At 46.1% G+C, this 18,921-nt stretch overlaps 1 protein-coding gene across 3 annotated transcripts; it reads left to right on the forward strand.

The window, feature by feature from the left end:
• Nucleotides 1–4,304: 4,304 nt before the first annotated feature.
• On the forward strand, nucleotides 4,305–13,265 carry TBXT (T-box transcription factor T). 3 transcript variants are annotated; one of them, XM_065679077.1, is made up of 8 exons: nucleotides 4,305–4,580; nucleotides 4,709–4,973; nucleotides 5,470–5,604; nucleotides 6,281–6,342; nucleotides 6,431–6,492; nucleotides 7,834–8,010; nucleotides 9,610–9,742; nucleotides 11,220–13,265. In XM_065679077.1, exons 1-8 carry the CDS (start codon nucleotides 4,375–4,377, stop codon nucleotides 11,485–11,487), a joined length of 1,308 nt encoding a protein of 435 aa, XP_065535149.1. In that variant the 5' UTR covers nucleotides 4,305–4,374; the 3' UTR covers nucleotides 11,488–13,265. The 3 variants fall into 3 exon arrangements, with proteins under 3 accessions (XP_065535149.1, XP_065535150.1, XP_065535151.1); XM_065679078.1 differs by having other exon boundaries at nucleotides 6,434–6,492; XM_065679079.1 differs by lacking the exon at nucleotides 7,834–8,010.
• The last annotated feature ends 5,656 nt before the right edge of the window (nucleotides 13,266–18,921 follow it).

The raw sequence follows: 18,921 nt of genomic DNA on the forward strand, positions 1-18,921 counted from the left end.
CTCACAAGTTTGCTGATTTCATTCATCTTTGAGCCAGACTCTCCCTTGAGCGCTTTCATGGGAGCTTCAGTTTATTTTGTTGTTTTTCCCCAGTTGGTGCTGTCTAGTGCAGCAGGCGCTGAAGTCATTGGAAGTTTGATCATTGACTTTCAAGAGGAAAACCTCAGGATCTGAGCATTTGAGATGGAGAGGGCACTTAGCAGTACTCAAGCAAAGATCTGACTAAGTCAACGGGAGTTTTGCCACCTTCAGAAAATGCAGGATGGCACTCTGCCTTTGCCTTGCCCCTCAAATGCTAAAGGGAGAAAGCAAAACAAATCAAAATCAACATGTTGTGCTCCATCCAGACTACTTGAAAGGGAAATGTTTTCCAAAAACATGGATGCATTGAGACCTTTGGAGAAAATCAACCTTGTTAAATACTACAGGTATGGAACCTGAAAGATACTTATTCAAAGGCATAGCACTCACAATATATGAACTAAAAATGGATAAAACCACTGCATGTTTTCTCACTTTGTCATTTCCTATGTAGGTATATGTTAGTATGTTGGGGTTACAAAATGGTGAGTTGTTATAAAGAGCTCTCACAGAACAATCTTTAGGCTTTCTCTTGTCTAAGCCTTGTACATAAGGAAAGTAATATGCCAGATGGAAACAAAATACACAAGCTTCTTATGAAAATGGCATTGGCATCCTCAATCAATGCCCCAACCAAAGTATCAGTAGGATATTCCTCCTCAGTGTCCAGGGAAAGGCAGATGATAAGTAGGGAGATATACATCTCTGTGACATATATGACATATATATTATACTAAATTTATTCATTTTTCTTAAGGAGGAAATAAAAGAAACCAAACAACCAAACTAAAGGAACGTCGTGGGAAAGCTGGTGTTTTTTCTTCAGGGGTGGGAGGTTTTAACCTGCGAACGGTGGGTTTCATCCCCGGGTGCAAGGGATGCCGGCGCGGCTCCCCGGGGCGCTGGCCATGCACTACGGGCGGTCCTCGCTGCCCCTGTGTCCCCGGCCGTCCCCTCTCCCCCGAACTGCAAGTTGAAAGATAATTAAACAGCTACCTCCAATACGTAGCCATGCTCTCATTTTCGCACGTTATCCCCCGTGATTAACGCTGCACATGGCTCAGAGACTACCGGGGGCTGCGGGAGCTGGAAGGTGCCTGGGGATTTGCGCTACCCCGGGAATAAGGTGCGGAATGATGTCCAGGTCTTATGAACCCGGGTAACAGCTGGAGGGTACTACTCGCCCAGTGCAAGAAGGAAAGCATTGCTATAAATCGGGAAACTTTATAGCTGTTCGGCAGGAGGAAGTTTTTTGGCTGTAAACTGTCATGCACGGCAGCTCTCGGTGAAAAGGCTGCGGGAATGGGGACTCCTCTCCTGAGAACCAAGGCGCAATTAAGATCAGAAAGAGGGAGAAAGGAGTAAAATAAAGACGGCAGGAATCCAAGCCCAGGAAAAACTTTACCTCTAGTTGTTATTGGTGTTTTCCCCCGTTCCAAAGCTTATTTATAACTTCTGGAAACTTTATCTTCCCTTTTCTTTCTTAATGGTCATTGAAAAAGCAAAGCTGGAAAGACTTCTTTTTCGAAAGACCAATAAAAGTTGAGTGCATACACTGCCTGGGATGAGCGTTGCGGTCAGTTCTTAAATACTAAGTAAAACGTGAAATGTGTAAAATTATATTTGACCTCAACGTTCCTCCCTTTGCCTAAAGAATCAGCGCAAAATTGAGAAACCACATAGCTAAGTGTCTGCTGCAGAACGGGTTGCGGGTGCTTCCCATTCCTTCTGTGCACATCACAGATATTCCTGTTCTTTGTATGCATATATATATACACATACACATATATATGGAATTAGCCCTTACTCGAAGCATCTATCCGGAAGTGTTTTTAAAGCTCAAATCGCCCAAATACACATTCAGATAATCTCTATTTTTTTTTTTATTCATTTTCGAACCGTTCATTTTCCACCTAAACTGCCCCGTCGCTTCCAATTCCGGCCGGTCTCGCAGCTTTCGGCTCTTAAACACGTTCACTGTCATATGAGGTGGCCCTGAGGAAGAACTGAGGTTTGCTTTACACGGGACCCATCACCACCAGTCACCCCCCACACGCAGAGGACGGTAAAAGGGACACAACTTCTGCAAGGGGGAACGGTCCCTTCTCCCCCTTCACTTGCAGGAAGAGGTTGACTGTCCCTGCGGGGCCTTTTTGGGGTTACCTGTTCCTGCTGCCCGGCTTTTTCGGGACCAAGATGTCTGTAGTGTCGCCGTCGGGGCACACACCCGAAGTGAGGCGGTGCTGCCTACCTGCCGAGGTACAGCCAGCCTGGTTGGAGTGGAGCACCTGGACTGAAATAAATACCCGACAAGTGAAAACACCATCTCAAACCCTCTATAGCAGCGACTACGGACCAACTCAGTAAGCTTCGCCCATAGTTTCTTTGCAACTGCTGCTTTCCCTCTCCAAACAAGGCGAAAAGCAGGCGGTAGGTGCTCAGGCAGAAAGAGCTTTAGGGAACTTTATCGCAGGAATTAACCTGAAGGGGTAATAACTTTTCGTGTGTTTCTGGACAACTGATTGACGAGAGCCGGTGTGCGGAATGTGATAGGTTGAAGCGAAAAAAAAGAAAAAGCTCTGCTGAGTAAGTTAATGCTACAGGAACCTGACGGTGCTGTGTAATGAAAATAGACCCGTAACTGCTACAAGAAGAAACCGAAATCAGGAGCGGAAGCGTTGGGTTTATTTGAAGTCGGATGAAGGGGAGACACGCTCGGGTTGCTGCTCCGCTGTGTGCGGGATGTGGAAAGGCTGGGGTGCAGGCAGGGATGCAGGCACCGACACAGGCAGGAGTGCACGCGTGGGTTGCCTGCTCGCAGAAGGAGCCGGTGCCCGGACTGAGCAGTCGCCTGCCTCCTGCATCAGGGACCCCTCCATCGCGCCTTCCCTGACAGCCCCGACCTCCAGCTCCCCTCGGCCCCAGCCAGGCTGCTAGCGAGCGCCGGGCACCTTCTCCTAAAAATCTTACAAATCTCGGCAGCAGCGATGCGCGGTGTTTGGAGGAGATGAGTATTTTGAAAGGAGCCCTTATTTTTACACCGCGCCTCTTCTTTCCCCCTCTCCTTTGCCCCGTTTAAAGAACTTGTTATTGTTTAAAGAGACCCCATTGAACTATTTCCTGCTCATTGTCACCTCTCTCCCCCTGGCCCTCTATCCAGGGATTCTCACGGCAAGGTAATAAACTGTTTCCCTCACACTACAGACCACTGCAGCCCCGGAGAATGCAAACGATTAAACCACCGGCGGGTGGGGGGGTTCCAAGTGAGCCCTCCTCTCCCGCACCCCACCGCCCTTTTTCGCTCCAAACAACTTGGAAAGTTCAACCCGCGGCGCTCGGGCTCCACTCCCGCAGCAGAAACGCACGGGCGGGGGGGTTCCTTGCTGTAGGAACCGGAGCCTTCAGCTGCCAGTCTGACTTTTAGCTGAGTGGTTTCACCGAGGCGGGGGGCTCACAGCCGCCGTGGCCGAGCCCCCTCGGGTGGCAAGGCACTGCCTGCAGTAGGAGACAGAACAGGCTCCGGTGCTGGCTGGAGGCTTGGGGACACGGTGGCGGGGCGTGTGTGTATGTGTGCCCTCGCTGTGCCAGGCTCAGTTCACCTAATCCACAGAGCTTTCTGGTTGCGTTTTCCAGCTGGGGTAGTCGTTGCTAACTGCAACCTTCGTTTTACTAGAAGCGCCGGGGCTTGTGACAAGGGAGAGCGTGAAGGGGTGAGAGGCTTGGGGGGGAAGGGGAAGGACTCTTCCCATTTTCTCCCCCAAATCTTAACCCGCCGTCCGGGTGGCTCCTTGAAGCCAGACCCCGGGGCTGGCTGTGGCGGGCGCCGGTGGTCCCGGCGGTGGATACTGCGGGAGGTGCCGCACGCAGGTTATGGGGCTGTTGCCGGGATGGGCCATTTCCTCCGCGGCTACCGGAGCCCCGGCCCCGGCGGCTTTGATAGAGGTGCAAACATTTGGGGGCAGATTTACATAAAATAGCCGCGTTTAATCCCGCGGGCTGCAATTAACATCACAGGCTTCCCCGGGCACCGTTGTGATATGGCCGCGGGCAGCCAATCGCAAAGGCCGGCCGAAGGGATCAAAGCGGCCGTTCGCCAATCAGCGGGGCCCCCCCGCCGGCACGGTGATGTCACCGGGGGGGTGTTTATGACGGGGTATAACAGCGCCCCTTCCCCTCTCCCGCTCGCTGGGGCCGCGGAGGTCAAGTGGAGTCAGCCCCAGCCCCGGCCCCGCCGCCGCCGCTCGGGGCTCAGCCAGGGCGCCTGCCCCGCCGGGCGGGCGGGCGTGGGCCGGGATGAGCTCCCCCGGGCCGGAGGGCGCGGGCAAGGCCCCGCAGTACCGCGTGGACCACTTGCTGAGCGCCGTGGAGAGCGAGCTGCAGGCGGGCAGCGAGAAGGGCGACCCCACGGAGCGGGAGCTGCGCGTCGCGCTGGAGGACAACGACCTGTGGCTGCGCTTCAAGGAGCTCACCAACGAGATGATCGTCACCAAGAACGGCAGGTAGGGCAGCCGCGGGGCCCAGCCGTCCGCAGGGTTTGGGTGCGGGCGTGCGTGCATCCCGGCGCCGGGGCCGGCAGAAGGGGGGTGCTGCCCCCCGCCGTGCCTCGCGCCTCCGTGTCGCCCCGCAGGAGGATGTTCCCGGTGCTGAAGGTGAGCGTGTCGGGGCTGGACCCCAACGCCATGTATTCCTTCCTGCTGGACTTCGTGGCGGCCGACGGGCACCGCTGGAAGTACGTGAACGGGGAGTGGGTGCCGGGCGGGAAGCCGGAGCCGCAGGCGCCCAGCTGCGTGTACATCCACCCCGACTCGCCCAACTTCGGCGCGCACTGGATGAAGGCGCCCGTCTCCTTCAGTAAAGTCAAACTCACCAACAAGCTCAATGGCGGCGGGCAGGTAAGGACCCTCTCAGCGCGGCTGGACCAGCCCGGCCGGACCCTAAGGGGCGATGGAGTCCTGCCGGGCCACTGCTCTCGCCCTCCTTGGTGCTCGTTTTTATACCGCTGCTACCAAATATGCGTTCTTCCCTCCGAGGATGGGTGCCTTCGGGTTTTGACTTTCTTTTTGTTACGTGTCTTTCCACTTTGAATAGCTGCTAATGCCAGCGGAGTGGCAGACGCAACTTTCTGGCTAGTTGCAACCAACGTGTTTGTGTCTATGCAAGCTGCCTGTCAAGTAATAGGGGTGAGGATAACTAGGCACAAAGCTGGAATGTCTGACAGCAGTGCTCCTTTTCTGACAGCTTCGTTCTTAGTATTTATTCCTGCCTGTTGCCTCCTTCTCCTCCAGCGGAAAGACAGCTCTTTAGACAGTTTAAGCCCCGATTGCTATCTGTGTCTACTGCATCTTCTGCCACTGCCACCTTTTACACATTCTATCCCTTTGCGCGCAGATCATGTTGAACTCTCTGCACAAGTATGAGCCCAGGATCCACATAGTGCGAGTGGGTGGCCCGCAGCGGATGATCACCAGCCATTCCTTCCCAGAGACTCAGTTTATAGCTGTGACGGCCTACCAGAACGAGGAGGTAAGCACAGCAGGGAAGAGAGGATGCAGGTACCAGGGGGTTTCAAGTGGCAAAGTGTATGTTACAGAGCAAAAAATAAATGGCTCGTTTTGCGATTTTCTCTGTTCCTTCTGTGCTTTGTTTGAAGCTAAATATAAGAACTGACGTTAATATATGTAAAAACCCTGTGAATGTATCATAGCACAAAGTTCTGATCGCTGTTTGTCTCAAAGTGTACTGCAAATTCATTGCAGAATAATCCTTAAGAGATTCTGTGGGCCAAACAGGTATGGTAGCAAACCCAGTTGTCACTTTCAGTTACACAGTGAAATAACTGGATGCGTCATTTTCAAAACTGGCCTTTCTCTCTTAGCCAAAATGCACATCTATGTTTGATAAATCTCTCAACTACCAGTCAGGTTTTATAACTCTTTAGTGAACTATTTCCTTAGCTGATCAATAAAACCAGGCAATTCAGTCTCTTAGAATTTGGCAGAGGGATTAATTAACTCTCTGCTAATAGTTCTGACCTTAGAGGCTATTTAATTGATGTTCATAGGTTGGTATTATGGGCCTCATCTTGTTCAAAAATCTGGGATTTCTCTAACTTCAGTGGATAGTCCTAACTCAAATCCTAATATCTGTATGATAATGAATGGTGATACTTGCAAATAAAGATGTTTGTTGTTGTTTTTAGATAACGGCTTTAAAAATTAAATACAATCCGTTTGCAAAGGCATTTCTTGATGCAAAGGAAAGGTGAGAGATCTCAATTCTAAAGTGCGGATTTTTTACATAGATTTGTGAAAGCATATTCCTAACTAACGCAAGATGGTTTCTTTTCTAGAAGTGATCACAAAGACATGATGGAGGAAGTGGGAGACAACCAGCAGTCCGGGTATTCGCAGCGTATGTTTCCCTTCATTCTTCATCATGATCATAACTTTGATTTCTTCCATCTCATCTGTTAAACAAAACTTTGGGAGGTGTTTTGCTGTCTGGCCTGTTAGTTTGTAGGGAGAATAATATTCACAATCCTTATGATCATGGTTCATGCAGGCTTATGATTGCATAAACATCACAATCTATGTTTGCGTGGTGTTAGGACTTCTGTATTACATTCAAAATCCTTCCATAGAAGCTTGCAGTTACCTACATGTCTAAAAAGACAGCTGCCTCTGTATACAAGGACAGGAATATTCATATGGATATGGAGACAAAAGTTTATTTCGAAGTACAGCAGAAAATCATTGAAACAGTACTTATGTTTGAAGTACTTTAAAAAAATAAGGGGCATTTGCTTAAAATACTTTGTTTTCAGATGGATATGAAGCATTAGTGTTTTCATGATTTCTGTTTTGACAGTTTATTGCAAAATATGTGTGCAGCCTATAAAGGGGGGGATTTGAATTGCAGTAGGAATCATTTTGTCTCAGTGAAAATACTTCAGTTTTAAGAGTTCTTAGCATCTTGAGAAACCTCAGAGCTTAGCTATAGAGAACCCTACAGAGCAATTTAAAACTGAAAATTACACTAACAATTACTGAGCTCACACTACCTGTGTAAGGGAGGGGTTAACCATTTCAATGTTTCCTTGCTGTGATTGTAATCAACTAGTAGTTTAAAAAAACATGTAAGTTTGTCACGGGGCATTTTCTAAGCTGTTGTCTAACTTTCCTCCATAAGATCATGTAAGAAACTTGTAAAGATCCAGTTTTCAGCCATGTTGAAACTGTTACTTTTCCTGAATGCACGTTTCCTCACTGATCAATTATTTTCTCCTATGAGGAAATGCTGAGAGAGTTAGGGTTGTTCAGCCTGGAGAAGAGAAGACTCTGGGGAGACTTAGAAGGGCCTGTAAGAAAGATGAGGAGAGACTTTTTAGCAGGGCCTGTTGCAAACAGGATGAGAGGTGATGGGCTTAACCTAGAAGAGAGGAGATTCAGGTTGGATGTGAGGAGAAAGCTCTTTACAATGAGGGTGGTGAAACACCGGCACATGTTGCCCAGAAAGGTGGTAGATGCGCCATCCTGGAGATATTCAGGGCCAGGCTGGATGTAGTTCTGGGCAGCCTGATCTAGTTGGAGATGTGCCATCTCCTTGCAGGGAGTTTGGACTAAATGACCTTTAGGGGTCCCTTCCAACCCAAACTATTCAATGATTCTGTGAATTATCTATCTCACTGCTGTGATTCTTTCCCTGCCTGGCTGCATTACATCCCCATCTTACAAACCTTTTCCTTCCCCACAGTGGGTAGTTGGCTTATTCCTGGGACTGGGGCTCTGTGCCCGCCTGCCAATCCTCACCCTCAGTTTGGAGCCCCCCTGTCGCTCTCCCCTGCTCACAGCTGTGAAAGGTACTCATCGCTGAGGAACCACCGTCCTGCCCCCTACCCCAACCCCTACACCCATAGAAACAACTCGCCAAGTAAGTCCAACGTTGCAGGTCTGTAAAGAGATGGGAAATGAGCCAGGGGATATGAGCTTTGAGCAGTGGGCGTCTTGAGCCATGCCACAGAAATTGAGGTTGCTGTCTGGCTCAGTCTGTGCAGCGGGCTTGGGGCCAGCATTGCAAAGAAATAGGGACGATGAGTACATGTCCCCAGTCTCTTTATGGTGGAAAAACTGTGGGTGTGTAGAACTGTCTTCTGCTAATCAGTGATTTGTGCTGGCTTTATCTTGTGCTTTCGAATTCCTAGAAGCAGTGAGCTTAAACTTACTTTGCCTATTTTTTAATTTAAGTTTGAAAGTGAGTATTTTAATCATTATGAAAGGTAATATAACAATGAAATGAAGTGTATGTCTGGTTCTGTCAGTCTCATTTGCTAGTAATGCATAATAAATGAGTGCCTGGTTCTGTCAGTTTTACTTGCCGATTGCTGTAGTTGACATCAGTACATTAAGGCTGCACTCAGTGAATGTGTCAAAAATGGGTATGCAGAAACAATATGGAGCTGAGTAAACCGCAGAGCTATTTAAAAGTTGTGCTCAGGTACAGCCAAATAGCTTAAGGCTTAGCCATAGATACTTAGGGGAGGGGAGATTTTTAAGAGTGAGTTTGGTTTTCTTCTCTTTTCTTTCTTTCTTATGGTAAAGGTCTGTAACCATTTTTGTCCTTCAGCTTGTATGGATATCGGAGGGGCCCATTTTAAAGGAATAGTTGTTTTTTTGAACTATGAAGTAACACGCAGGGCTCCAGATGCAGGCTGACCAGTCCTCTGGGCAGCTTTGTAGTTAATTTTAAAGCGAAAAACTAGCTTTCTGTGGACTTCTCTTGCATCTTGGAAATTGTGAGTTCTGGGACTTGAAACAGAATAAAAGAACAAAACACCTCTGGTGTTTCTTCCTGTTCACTGGTCCTCAGCAAGGAACCTCTTCTCCTTCCTTAAGCCAGCTGCCACAGCAACTTCTTTCTTACTTTTATAAGATTCCCTTTATAGCTTCCTAGCACCTCTGCCACATTGGCCAGCTGGTTTTGGTCACAACCTGAGCAGTTTAAGCCACAGTCCAATCACTCCTGATGGTGCTTAAGGCAAACTCCAGAGCCTGTGACGGCATGCTCAGCTCAAAACTGGGATGTGTGATCCGTGGATATGCTTGTTATCCAGGGCTGCCAGGCTGTTACTGCCAGTGTAGATGATGGAGATAAAGAAGGTGCCCTGGAAGAGTGACTGGGACAGCGCAAGTAGGGAGCCTGCTTCTTCCCACTGACCAAAGAAGGAAGTATATGCTGAATTAGGAGGTGGTTTGAAGACAACTTTTTTGCCATAGATCCTTCGTAGAAGTAAGACTTTGCAAGTCGAGCAAAATAACACATCAGCAGGGGCAATGCCAGTGAGTGTGTAAGCTTGACACCACTGGTCACTGACATAATTTTTCTCTCAGTGTATGTGTGTGTGTAACTTCGGGTTTTGTTTTGCAAGGCAGCAATGGGGGAGCGTGATTTAAAGCTATACCTTACATTTGAATACAAGGTCATCATTTGTTCTGATTCTAGCATGTTTACATGCTTGCTTATTTTTCTCAGCATCCTATGCCGATAACTCCTCTGCCTGCCTTTCCATGCTGCAGTCCCATGACAACTGGTCTTCTCTAGGAGTTCCCACACACACGACAATGCTGCCCATGAGTCACAGCACTGGCACTGCCACCAGCTCCAGGTAGGAATCCAACCCTCGGCAGCCCTCAGATTGGTGTATTGGCACTTTGTAGGAAGAGAAGGCTGAAAAAGAGGTAGTCACCAGCAAATTAGAAATCCTTATGGCCGTGTGTGTGTGAATCATTAGCTACCTGGGGCGCACTGAAAAAGACCATTCAGAAGGAAAATAGATTGAAGAAACAGATAATTCTTATTTTTGTATTTTAGTTTTGGAGATGTAGACACTTGTGACAGCAATATTTGGTAGATTAAGTGTTATGAATCACTTACCCTCAAATCCAACGGATATTTGTCTGCTCTTTTAGGTTACAACTCTTTCAAGCAAAATGGCGTTAAAGTTTAATTTTGATTTGTTTCATTTTAGGCAGTTGCTGCTTTCCCAGCCATCTCCACAAGCTCTTGTTGTGTTACAAATGAACAGGCCACGAATTGTGGTGTGGAGAAGGAGTAGATAGTTGGGGCAGTAGATCTTTACGTAATAATTGCCACACAAACTAGCTAGTATGGGATTATTCACATGGTGAAAGCCTTTGCCACTTTGTGATCTTTTCTCCTCTTTGTAATTGTCTTAAACTTTTGTATCCTTTAGCAGAGATTTAGATTACAGTCAGTCCTTCGGAGCTAAATTGGAAAATGCAAGGAGACACAGATATGGTGGTAAAATCTTTGGTGGTTTGAGCATCTTTCTCAGCAATGCAGACTGTGGAAAGCATTTTTATTTAATCGTGCATGTGGCATTTAGCTGTGAATCACAGTATGTACTACTTACACGTGGTATAAGATAACTGTATTACTGATCATAAGTTTTACTCCTAGATATATGTTAATCAAGTAAACAGGTCCTTCTAGCACTTCTTTGTGTGTCTGACCCCCAGAATACACATTTGGAAAGTTGCAAAGTCCACTGGGTTTCAGTTACTGACTGAGTTGTCTAGTAGATAAAAACAGTAGATCTTGAACTGTGGGACCCCAGGGAAGGCATTTCTGCCACCCCTTGTGCTAAACCCCTATATACAAAATAAAAATAATAGATATCTTTCTTGTTAAACTGCTTGGGATCAATAGGTAGAAAGTGGTGTGTAGTGTTACATCGCAGGACAAAACTTTTTCTCATAGTTTCTTTTGCATCACCTTGTTTCTTTTAATTCATATGTTTATATGTATGCGTGTATGTATATACATACTTAGAGGATGGAGTAGAGGCTGTAGTGTCCTGGCAAGCATTTTTTTTCCTTTCAAGCTGTCCTTTTCTGTAGTATCCATGCAATCTGCAGCCATCAGCCTGGCTCTTCCCCTTTTAATATGAGATGATCAACAAGGAGGGCTGAGTTGCTGTCTGGAGGCATCAATCCCTCTCTGACTACAGAGGCACCCAAGGGCTCTGACAGACTCGTGGCAACGAATTCAAACCTGCCTGTCTTCCAGCAGGCACCGGAGTCACTAACAACTTGTTTTATTTACCACTTTCCCTCTTGCAGTCAGTATCCCAACCTATGGTCTGTGAGCAACAGCACCATCACGCCAGTGTCTCAGTCAAGTGGAATGTCCAATGGCCTGAGCTCCCAGTTCCTGCGTGGCTCTCCAGCACACTACACTGCCCTCCCGCACCCGGTCACTGCTGCCTCCTCTGCCTCCCCGCTGTACGACGGCGGGGCACCCTCCGACCTGCCTGATAGCCAGTATGATGCCTCAGCACATGCCAGGCTGGCATCCACGTGGACACCCGTCACTCCCCCTTCCATGTAAACCCAGGATTTTTCCTCTAACACAGACTTTTTAGCTACTGAGTTACTTTACATATTTAATCCTCAAGGAAGAGAAACAGGAGGCATGAAGAGTAAATTACAAAGCATCTGCACTGCTTTGCATAGAGCATCTACATTATACCTCTTACAGTGAACAGTGCCTCATTGACTTCATGTAGAGTTTACAAACGTGGTGAGCGTGCAATTCTGAGAGCAGATTCACTGCTTTTAATCCTTTTTATTTCTTTTTCGTTTTGTTTTGTTTTTAATTTTAACTTTGATAGACCTAAGTTTTAAGATTTTAACTTAGAATTCAAATTTCTCAGTGTTCTCATAACTTCTGGACCTGAAGTTTGGCGTTGTTCTTGAGTAAGTTACTCCTAACTGTTTTCCAGTTGTATTTTTTAATGGCAAATTTAGCTATAGTCATGAGAAGACTTTCCTTAACCCTCTAGTTAGAAGCATTCTGAAATATGCACAAATGTAGCTGATTAGTGAAGTTTTTGGAAAATCATGTGCACTAACACGTATTTGCTTTACAAATATGTGGCCTTCTTAACTGTATGCTTATTTCCTTGCTGCTGAATTAACGCCGAGACAATCTGCAAGAACTATATTCTTACTAATAAATGCAGTATTAATGTTTGGCCTAAATTGTTTCACACAAAAGACTACTTCTAGAGATAAGTTGTGCTGTTTGATCGCATAGACTTCAAATATATGATTTTAGCTAAACATTTAATTTCAAACAGCCAGTGTCTAACTAGGAGCCCTATCCTAAACCTAAACCTTTTTGAGCCACTGAAAAAACATCACTCTTTTTATGGTCTCTGGCTCAGTCCTTAAGGGAGGGAATTCAACACCTGGAGAATCATTCTAATTTATTTTGTTTCAGTGTTCTACCCTGTTGATCTATATTTATTATTTGGTAAGTTACAGCTTTAATTTCTACATGGTAAGATATGTAAATAAACCCTCAACCTATGCTGTACTCCTTTAAGACAATCATTTGTGGGATATGTCACCCAATGGCACACTGAACAGCGCAGATGTAAGTAGTTAACTTATTGTAAGAGGGAAATCCCTAGTCACTAATAATCTGGGGGGGAAGTGCAGATATACTAAGCTTTAAAATACACTGACTTCTTGACTTGCTGGAAAAATCACATCTTGATAAAATACTTCTTTCAGGACTCATTATGTAATATGACCTAAATTTCTAATGCAGGCTAACCCAAAACATTGGCTCAAAGTGTGCCTTTGGACATGTCTCTTTGTCCCACTGACTCTAGCAAGTACATATCCTGAGGAAAGCGAATTGTTTTGCATAAGCCATAATAAATAATTTCTCTAATGAAGTGCCTAATATAGGAAAGCAAAATTCTATATCAGGGAATTCCTTGAATGGCTCATTGACATGTGCTCATGTGCTACAGTGGCAGCTTTAAGATGAAAAAGCAAGTATTTGCCACCATTTTGGTCTCTTTGGCATCCTATGGGTAGGTCCCTGCACCTGGAAGGACTCTGGCAGGGGTTTCTCCCTGCGGAAGGATTTGCGTGCAACTGCAGGCTGGGGTCTCCTGGAGGCATTCCAGTAGGGGACAGCACAGGAGGCAGATGGCTGCACCACCGCGTTCTCTGTCAATATGTAAATACTGATCTAAGCGCTCCTATTTTATTGTGAAGGTAAATGTGTAAATGATGTAAGTGCATTATTACACAGACTATTTTGTAGAAATTAGTGACATGTTTCATTGTGAGGTTTTTTTATTTGCATTTCGGAAGTATAATTTAAATTAAAAACAGAAAAAAAAAGAGTAAAGATTCTTAAATGAACTCAGTGCTCAGTTCTCAGTTTGTGGGGGTGGTGGGAAAGGTGAAACAAATGCACATCAGATGGTATGTTGACCTTCTGTGGAGAGGTTTCACAAATGGTTCCTGCCACACAGCATCTTCCGGCTGTGGGAGAAGGGTGAGAAAGTCCTTCATAACCAAATAAATGATCGTTTGTCATGAAGAACTTGGAGATCTCTTCAGATGCTACATTCTCCTCATCTGCTTCTCCACCTCTTATTTTTCCCTCCCTTTCCAATCTTAACCATTCTATGATTCTATGTTCTTTTGCATGGCCCCTAGCAGGCAGGCCACGAGGGACTGTCTGCTCCAAAGAGGCTTGCATGGAGGACAGCCCACAGCTGATGCCCAACACAGAAGTCAGCAGTTTCTCATGTTCTTACTGAGCTTGTGCTGAAGAAATGTTTGTCAAGTCCATGTGGATAGAAATGGCTGGGGCTATTTATTAAATTACGCGATTTATGTGGGGCTTGCTGAACTAACCTGAGGGCAGCTGGATCCTTCTGGCTGTGAAGTAGAGGAGCTTGGTCCCTGTTTCCTGCCAGAGCGTTGGAGGCCTCTGTGATATTGTTTTAATGTGCACTTAATGCTGACAGGAGCTTTCCAATGCCTAGAACCGCATGCGACGCTAACCTGGGAGCTGAATTCTAGGTCCTGAAAGAGTTCAGCTCTGACCAAGCAGCCATCAAAGGCACCTCAGACTCACAAATACCATATCAGGATTGTAGCTGCTGGAGGAGCTGGGCAGTCAGACTCAGATCATTACAAATAACCCAAGCCAGCGTGAAACCCACATGGACTTTGTGTGACTCGTCTGGAGAGGCTTTTCTCACTGGTGAGCTCACACAGCAGCACTGCGCTGTGCTCCCACTTCTTCTGCCTGCTGCTGCCAGAGGAAGGGCTGGTGGCAGAGGTGAGGTGGCAGCACAAATGTACCCGATGTTTCCACATGCTGAGGAAGGCTAGTGTGAGACGGCTCACCTCACCCAGCCTATTGGCAAGCTCTGCATCAGCTCAACCACAGCTTTTCCCCACTGCTACGACCATGCAGCATGCACCCCTCAAACGCTACAGACAGCTCTGAGGCTGGGAGAAGGACTAAGCTATCAGCAAATGCTCATGATGAAACCTATGTTATTTACCATCTCAGCGCATTAATGCTTTTTTCCTTTCTTCATTTTTCTTTGGGTAACAAATAGTTGCCATCTGCAGAGATCTCTGTAGACCCCTCAGCCTTATTGTCTTGCCCTGTCTGCAAGAGCCGTGTGAATACTCAGTCCCACGCAGGAGTAAAACATGAGACTAGATAATCCCACACTTGTCTCCAGCTGGACCCTTCCCCACAGATGTCAGTGAAAGTTGTGAGTTAAGTGGATAATACACACTAAGCTACTACATTACTGTCCAAGCAGTAAATGTAATTAAATTTGAAAATTTAATTTTTTAAAAGTAAATAAAAATCAAAAATTACTCAAACAGTAAAAATTTATAAAAACACATATTCTTAGGCAGGTGTAAGGAAGACAATCAGCAGGAACACACATGGTTTTTAAATCTCATGCAGACCCATTCCAGCATCTGCACGTGATTTAAATCCAGAGGCTTAGATCTGTGGAGAAAATAATTTCCTCTGTCTTTAGCTGCTCCTGGATTTCTGTGCCTTCGGAAACTGATACAAAGAAAACAGGGAAACCAGTCTGCGTGGTACATGATACAGTTCCAGTACTTCTCATAGTGCCTAATAGCACCTTATATATGCCTTCAAATCTGACAACATAAAAATTCCTTGAGAAGATGTTAGTAGACCCAAACCCCTCTTCTCCCACTGCACATACCACTGTGATATCAAGGATCTGGGCATTGCGGGCTTTAAAGGCCAAGGTTATACGACTGGCTAGAGCTTGCTGGGCAAGCAGCTGCAGGTTTTTTCTTGCCTTTTCCTTTCCCTGTCTTCCTGCACTACAAAAGTAGGCTACTGTTTCTTGATGCTAGTAAACTAATTAACTGCCTCGGTCAGTCCATCAATGCCAATAATTCTTCTGTGATTTGCAATTACCAGACTTGTACCACATAGAGTTGTAAGTGGCCTCTTGAATCTAGTTCCTTAATTATAGACAATCCCTTCACTGAGACCTTTTAAGAGCACACCAGGGTTTGTCTCAAAAACAGCTGGTGAGATTTTGCGGAGGTTTTTGTGTGCCTGTGGCTAGTAGAGCTGTTTATTTTGTTGGGGGACTGTTGCAGTCCCCTTGCTTCTCAGTGCTTAGGAGCTATCTTTCAATTGCCAGCTGAAATTTAGCTATAATCATCTTATGACTATCTGTTCTTGAGCCAAAAACAATTCCCAGCTTAAGCAGTAGTTCTCCTTTGGTAGTGTTTAAGCTGATATATATTGTTAGGTGGTGATTTCTCTGTCTGTCTCTCTTATGACAGATTATCTAAACTCAGTCTTCTCTTGGGTAGCTTTCCCTCTCCTGCTGGCCCTCTGTGCCTGCATGGCTCAATGAAAGAGGGAGCATGAATGTATGTGGTATAATGCAGGGGCTTATAGAAAAGCCTATGCAATGGCATGCTGCTTCCCTATCTGCACTGAAACTAGCCATTTGCATAACTTTGAAAATGACATTTTCATTATCTGGAGTTACATCAGTGATTGACTGGTCATGGTGATCCAAGTCCTTTTTTCACTACTTTTTGCTGATGAAGTCCCATCTATTGGCAGAAAGTTTTACAACTAGTGTCTTGACTGTGATTTTGTCCATGTCTCAGACAGCTTTATTCTATTTCCATTGCTCCCCAGTTGTCTAGTTTGTCCTGTGAGGTATCTCTATTTTGCTTTGCATTAATGACATCTCTCAGCCTCACATGTCCAGCAGATTTTGTCAATGATCTTTGAAGTTCTGGACTAAATCATTAATGAAAGTGCTAAATCGAGACTTGTCCAAATCCTTTGCTGGCAGCCTTTCTCTAACCTGACCCTTTCCAATAGCTATGCCCTTAGCATGCCTATAGACTTGCTCTTTTCCATTTGTGATTTTAGAGGATGGTCTCAGTCCTGTGCAGACTGGGACAGCATCTGCCCTGCTCACAATCACTTGTGAGGGCCAGATCTAGCAGGGAGAAATGGTGCTGTGAGAGAGATGTATTTCTATACGGGCCCCTATAAGGTTCTGCAGACTGTCCTTGGCCCTGTTGGTGGCACGTAAGGTTCAGAGGGTCAGAGAGGAGCTGCAACATCTTAATGTTCCAACTGAAGCCAGACAGCAGTAAACCAACAAACCATATAGCTTCCACTTCCATCCCTATCCTTCATTATCCTTTCATTTAAACTGTGGAGGGAAGCCATTTGTTCTGGAAGATGAACCTCCCAAAATCTGTCACATGTGAATGCATCTCTGCAAGTCTCGTCCTTGCTCAAGCAGCTTCATTCCCCCACCTCATGAAACACAACTCAGACATCTGCTGTTTGCTAAATGTGCAACACCAGGCCTCAGCTGAGGAATAAGCATTTGCTGCTGGGTTGGGATTTCAAGTCCCCAAATTCTGGAACGTAAGTGATGCATTTGTTCCCCAAGCTCAAGTACACTCATCTGCCTGAGTCTTGTTTGCATTTTAGGGGTGACCATTCCCAAGCCTTACATCCCATCAGTTTTTCTGCCTTTGCCTCTGCATTATAGCTCCTCCTTAGTGAGAACAGAAGCAACTTAATGCATGCTTGTGAAAAGAAACCCTGTATTATCCTGAATTTCCGTCATGCTCTAATGGCACAGCAACCCCACTTCTCTCCATGCTCGGGCCTGTAGGCTTCTCTGGTCCTTACCCTTGGTGGAAGCTAAAGCAAGATGAAGCGTGTCAGGTTTGCAGCACTTGTGCTCTCTGAATATTGCTAAATAACTTCGCCTTGGAGTGTCATTCAAGGCCCAAGTTATGTAGGACAGTATCATAGAATCATAGAATAGTTAGGGTTGGAAAGGACCTCAAGATCATCTAGTTCCAACCCCCCTGCCATAGGCAGGGACACCTCACACTAAACCATCCCACTTGGCTTCATCCAACCTGGCCTTGAACACTGCCAGGGATGTAGCACTCACAACCTCCCTGGGCAACCGATTCCAGTGTCTCACCACCCTAACAGGAAAGAATTTCCTCCTTATATCCAATTAAACTTCCCCTGTTTAAGTTTTAACCCGTTACCCCTTGTCCTGTCACTACAGTCCCTGACGAAGAGTCCCTCCCCAGCTGGGGAGAGTTATGTGGTTTACACTGGAAAAAAAAAACACTTGCCAAACAGGAAAAAGCCTGGAGCAACCTAACAGGACACTCAGAAAGGAAATTAGGACATTCAGCAGCTCATAAGCAAGATCTGCTCATTTGTTTATATTTGTAATCTAGAGTCTCTTACTATTCATGCAGGGACTAGTGTGCAAGCTGGACAACTCATGATCATTATGAAAGATGTAGAAACCGAGTCCCTCAGTGCTGGCCTGCCTGGTGGGAAGGTGGCAGAGCAGGCAGGTGAAGCTAGTTTGGGTGGGCATAGCTGGGGTTTTGGAGTAGGAGGAGCCAGCTGATGGTAGGAGGATAATTCACCAGTGGGGGAGAGGGAACTGCTGATATATTTGGGATGTGTAGGATAGTGGTGTGTTTGGCTCTTATCTCTGAAACAGCTAGTCTGGAGCTTGCAGGTAGGCATCAGGGGGGCTTCTGGGCTGGCACTATGTTTTGTGACTGATGGTGGCTGAGTAATGAACTGCTGTGGGCTGGTGAGATCTTTTTCATTATATCCTCCTTGGCATGCATTCCTTGGATGCACTCTTGTGGTGGGATGGCTAGGAGAGCCTCAGCTTGGTCCTAGAGGTTGCCCTGTGGCTTAGCCTCTAGAGTGTCAATTTGCTGCAGTGTGGTATTGATGCTGTGTACCTAAAGTAATGACTGTTTCTGCTGAGAAACTTGTGGACTGGAACGGTATAAGCCTTCATGAGTGCCGCTGTAGGAATGTCTTGCTTCTGAGGTGGAGTAAGTTCTTATTCTTCTGCTTTTTGTGGTAACAAGGAGGCAGTGGTGAGACTGGCTGCTGCTTGACCTGGCAGTACTGGGGGGTAAGGAACCCCAGTGAAAGGGAGCTGGCTGGTAGTTGGGACCTACAGGCTCTGCTTGCTGTTTAAAAGACAAACTTGTCTTGGTGTCAGAAAATTCTGATGCCTCCCAGAACAGGAGGTTTATCCAAGAGAAGCTGAAGCTGGCTGGTAGCTTGCCTTGACTTTATGAATTTTGTGTTATTTTGGGTTCAAGGTGTCTGCCAATAAGTTATCCTGTGTTATCGTTGGCACTGTTTTGCACAAAGGTTTGGTTTGTTGAGTTGGGTTCTGGGCACTGCACTGAATGTGGGCACTTAATTCTTGATATGTTTTGCTATCCTTCACCTTAACGCAACATTAGTAATAGTAATTATGAAACTTCAATAATTCTGAGAACTTCCCACATGAAAACTTGTTCCAATACAGTATAAGTGGTATCCCCTGCTGTGCTCTCCGCCTGAATTTATGCCCAAAGGTGTATGGGCTGTGTGAGATGCAGTTGT

Source organism: Lathamus discolor, chromosome 5 (genome assembly GCF_037157495.1).
Source record: "Lathamus discolor isolate bLatDis1 chromosome 5, bLatDis1.hap1, whole genome shotgun sequence".
In the NCBI taxonomy this organism is placed as follows: domain Eukaryota; kingdom Metazoa; phylum Chordata; class Aves; order Psittaciformes; family Psittacidae; genus Lathamus; species Lathamus discolor.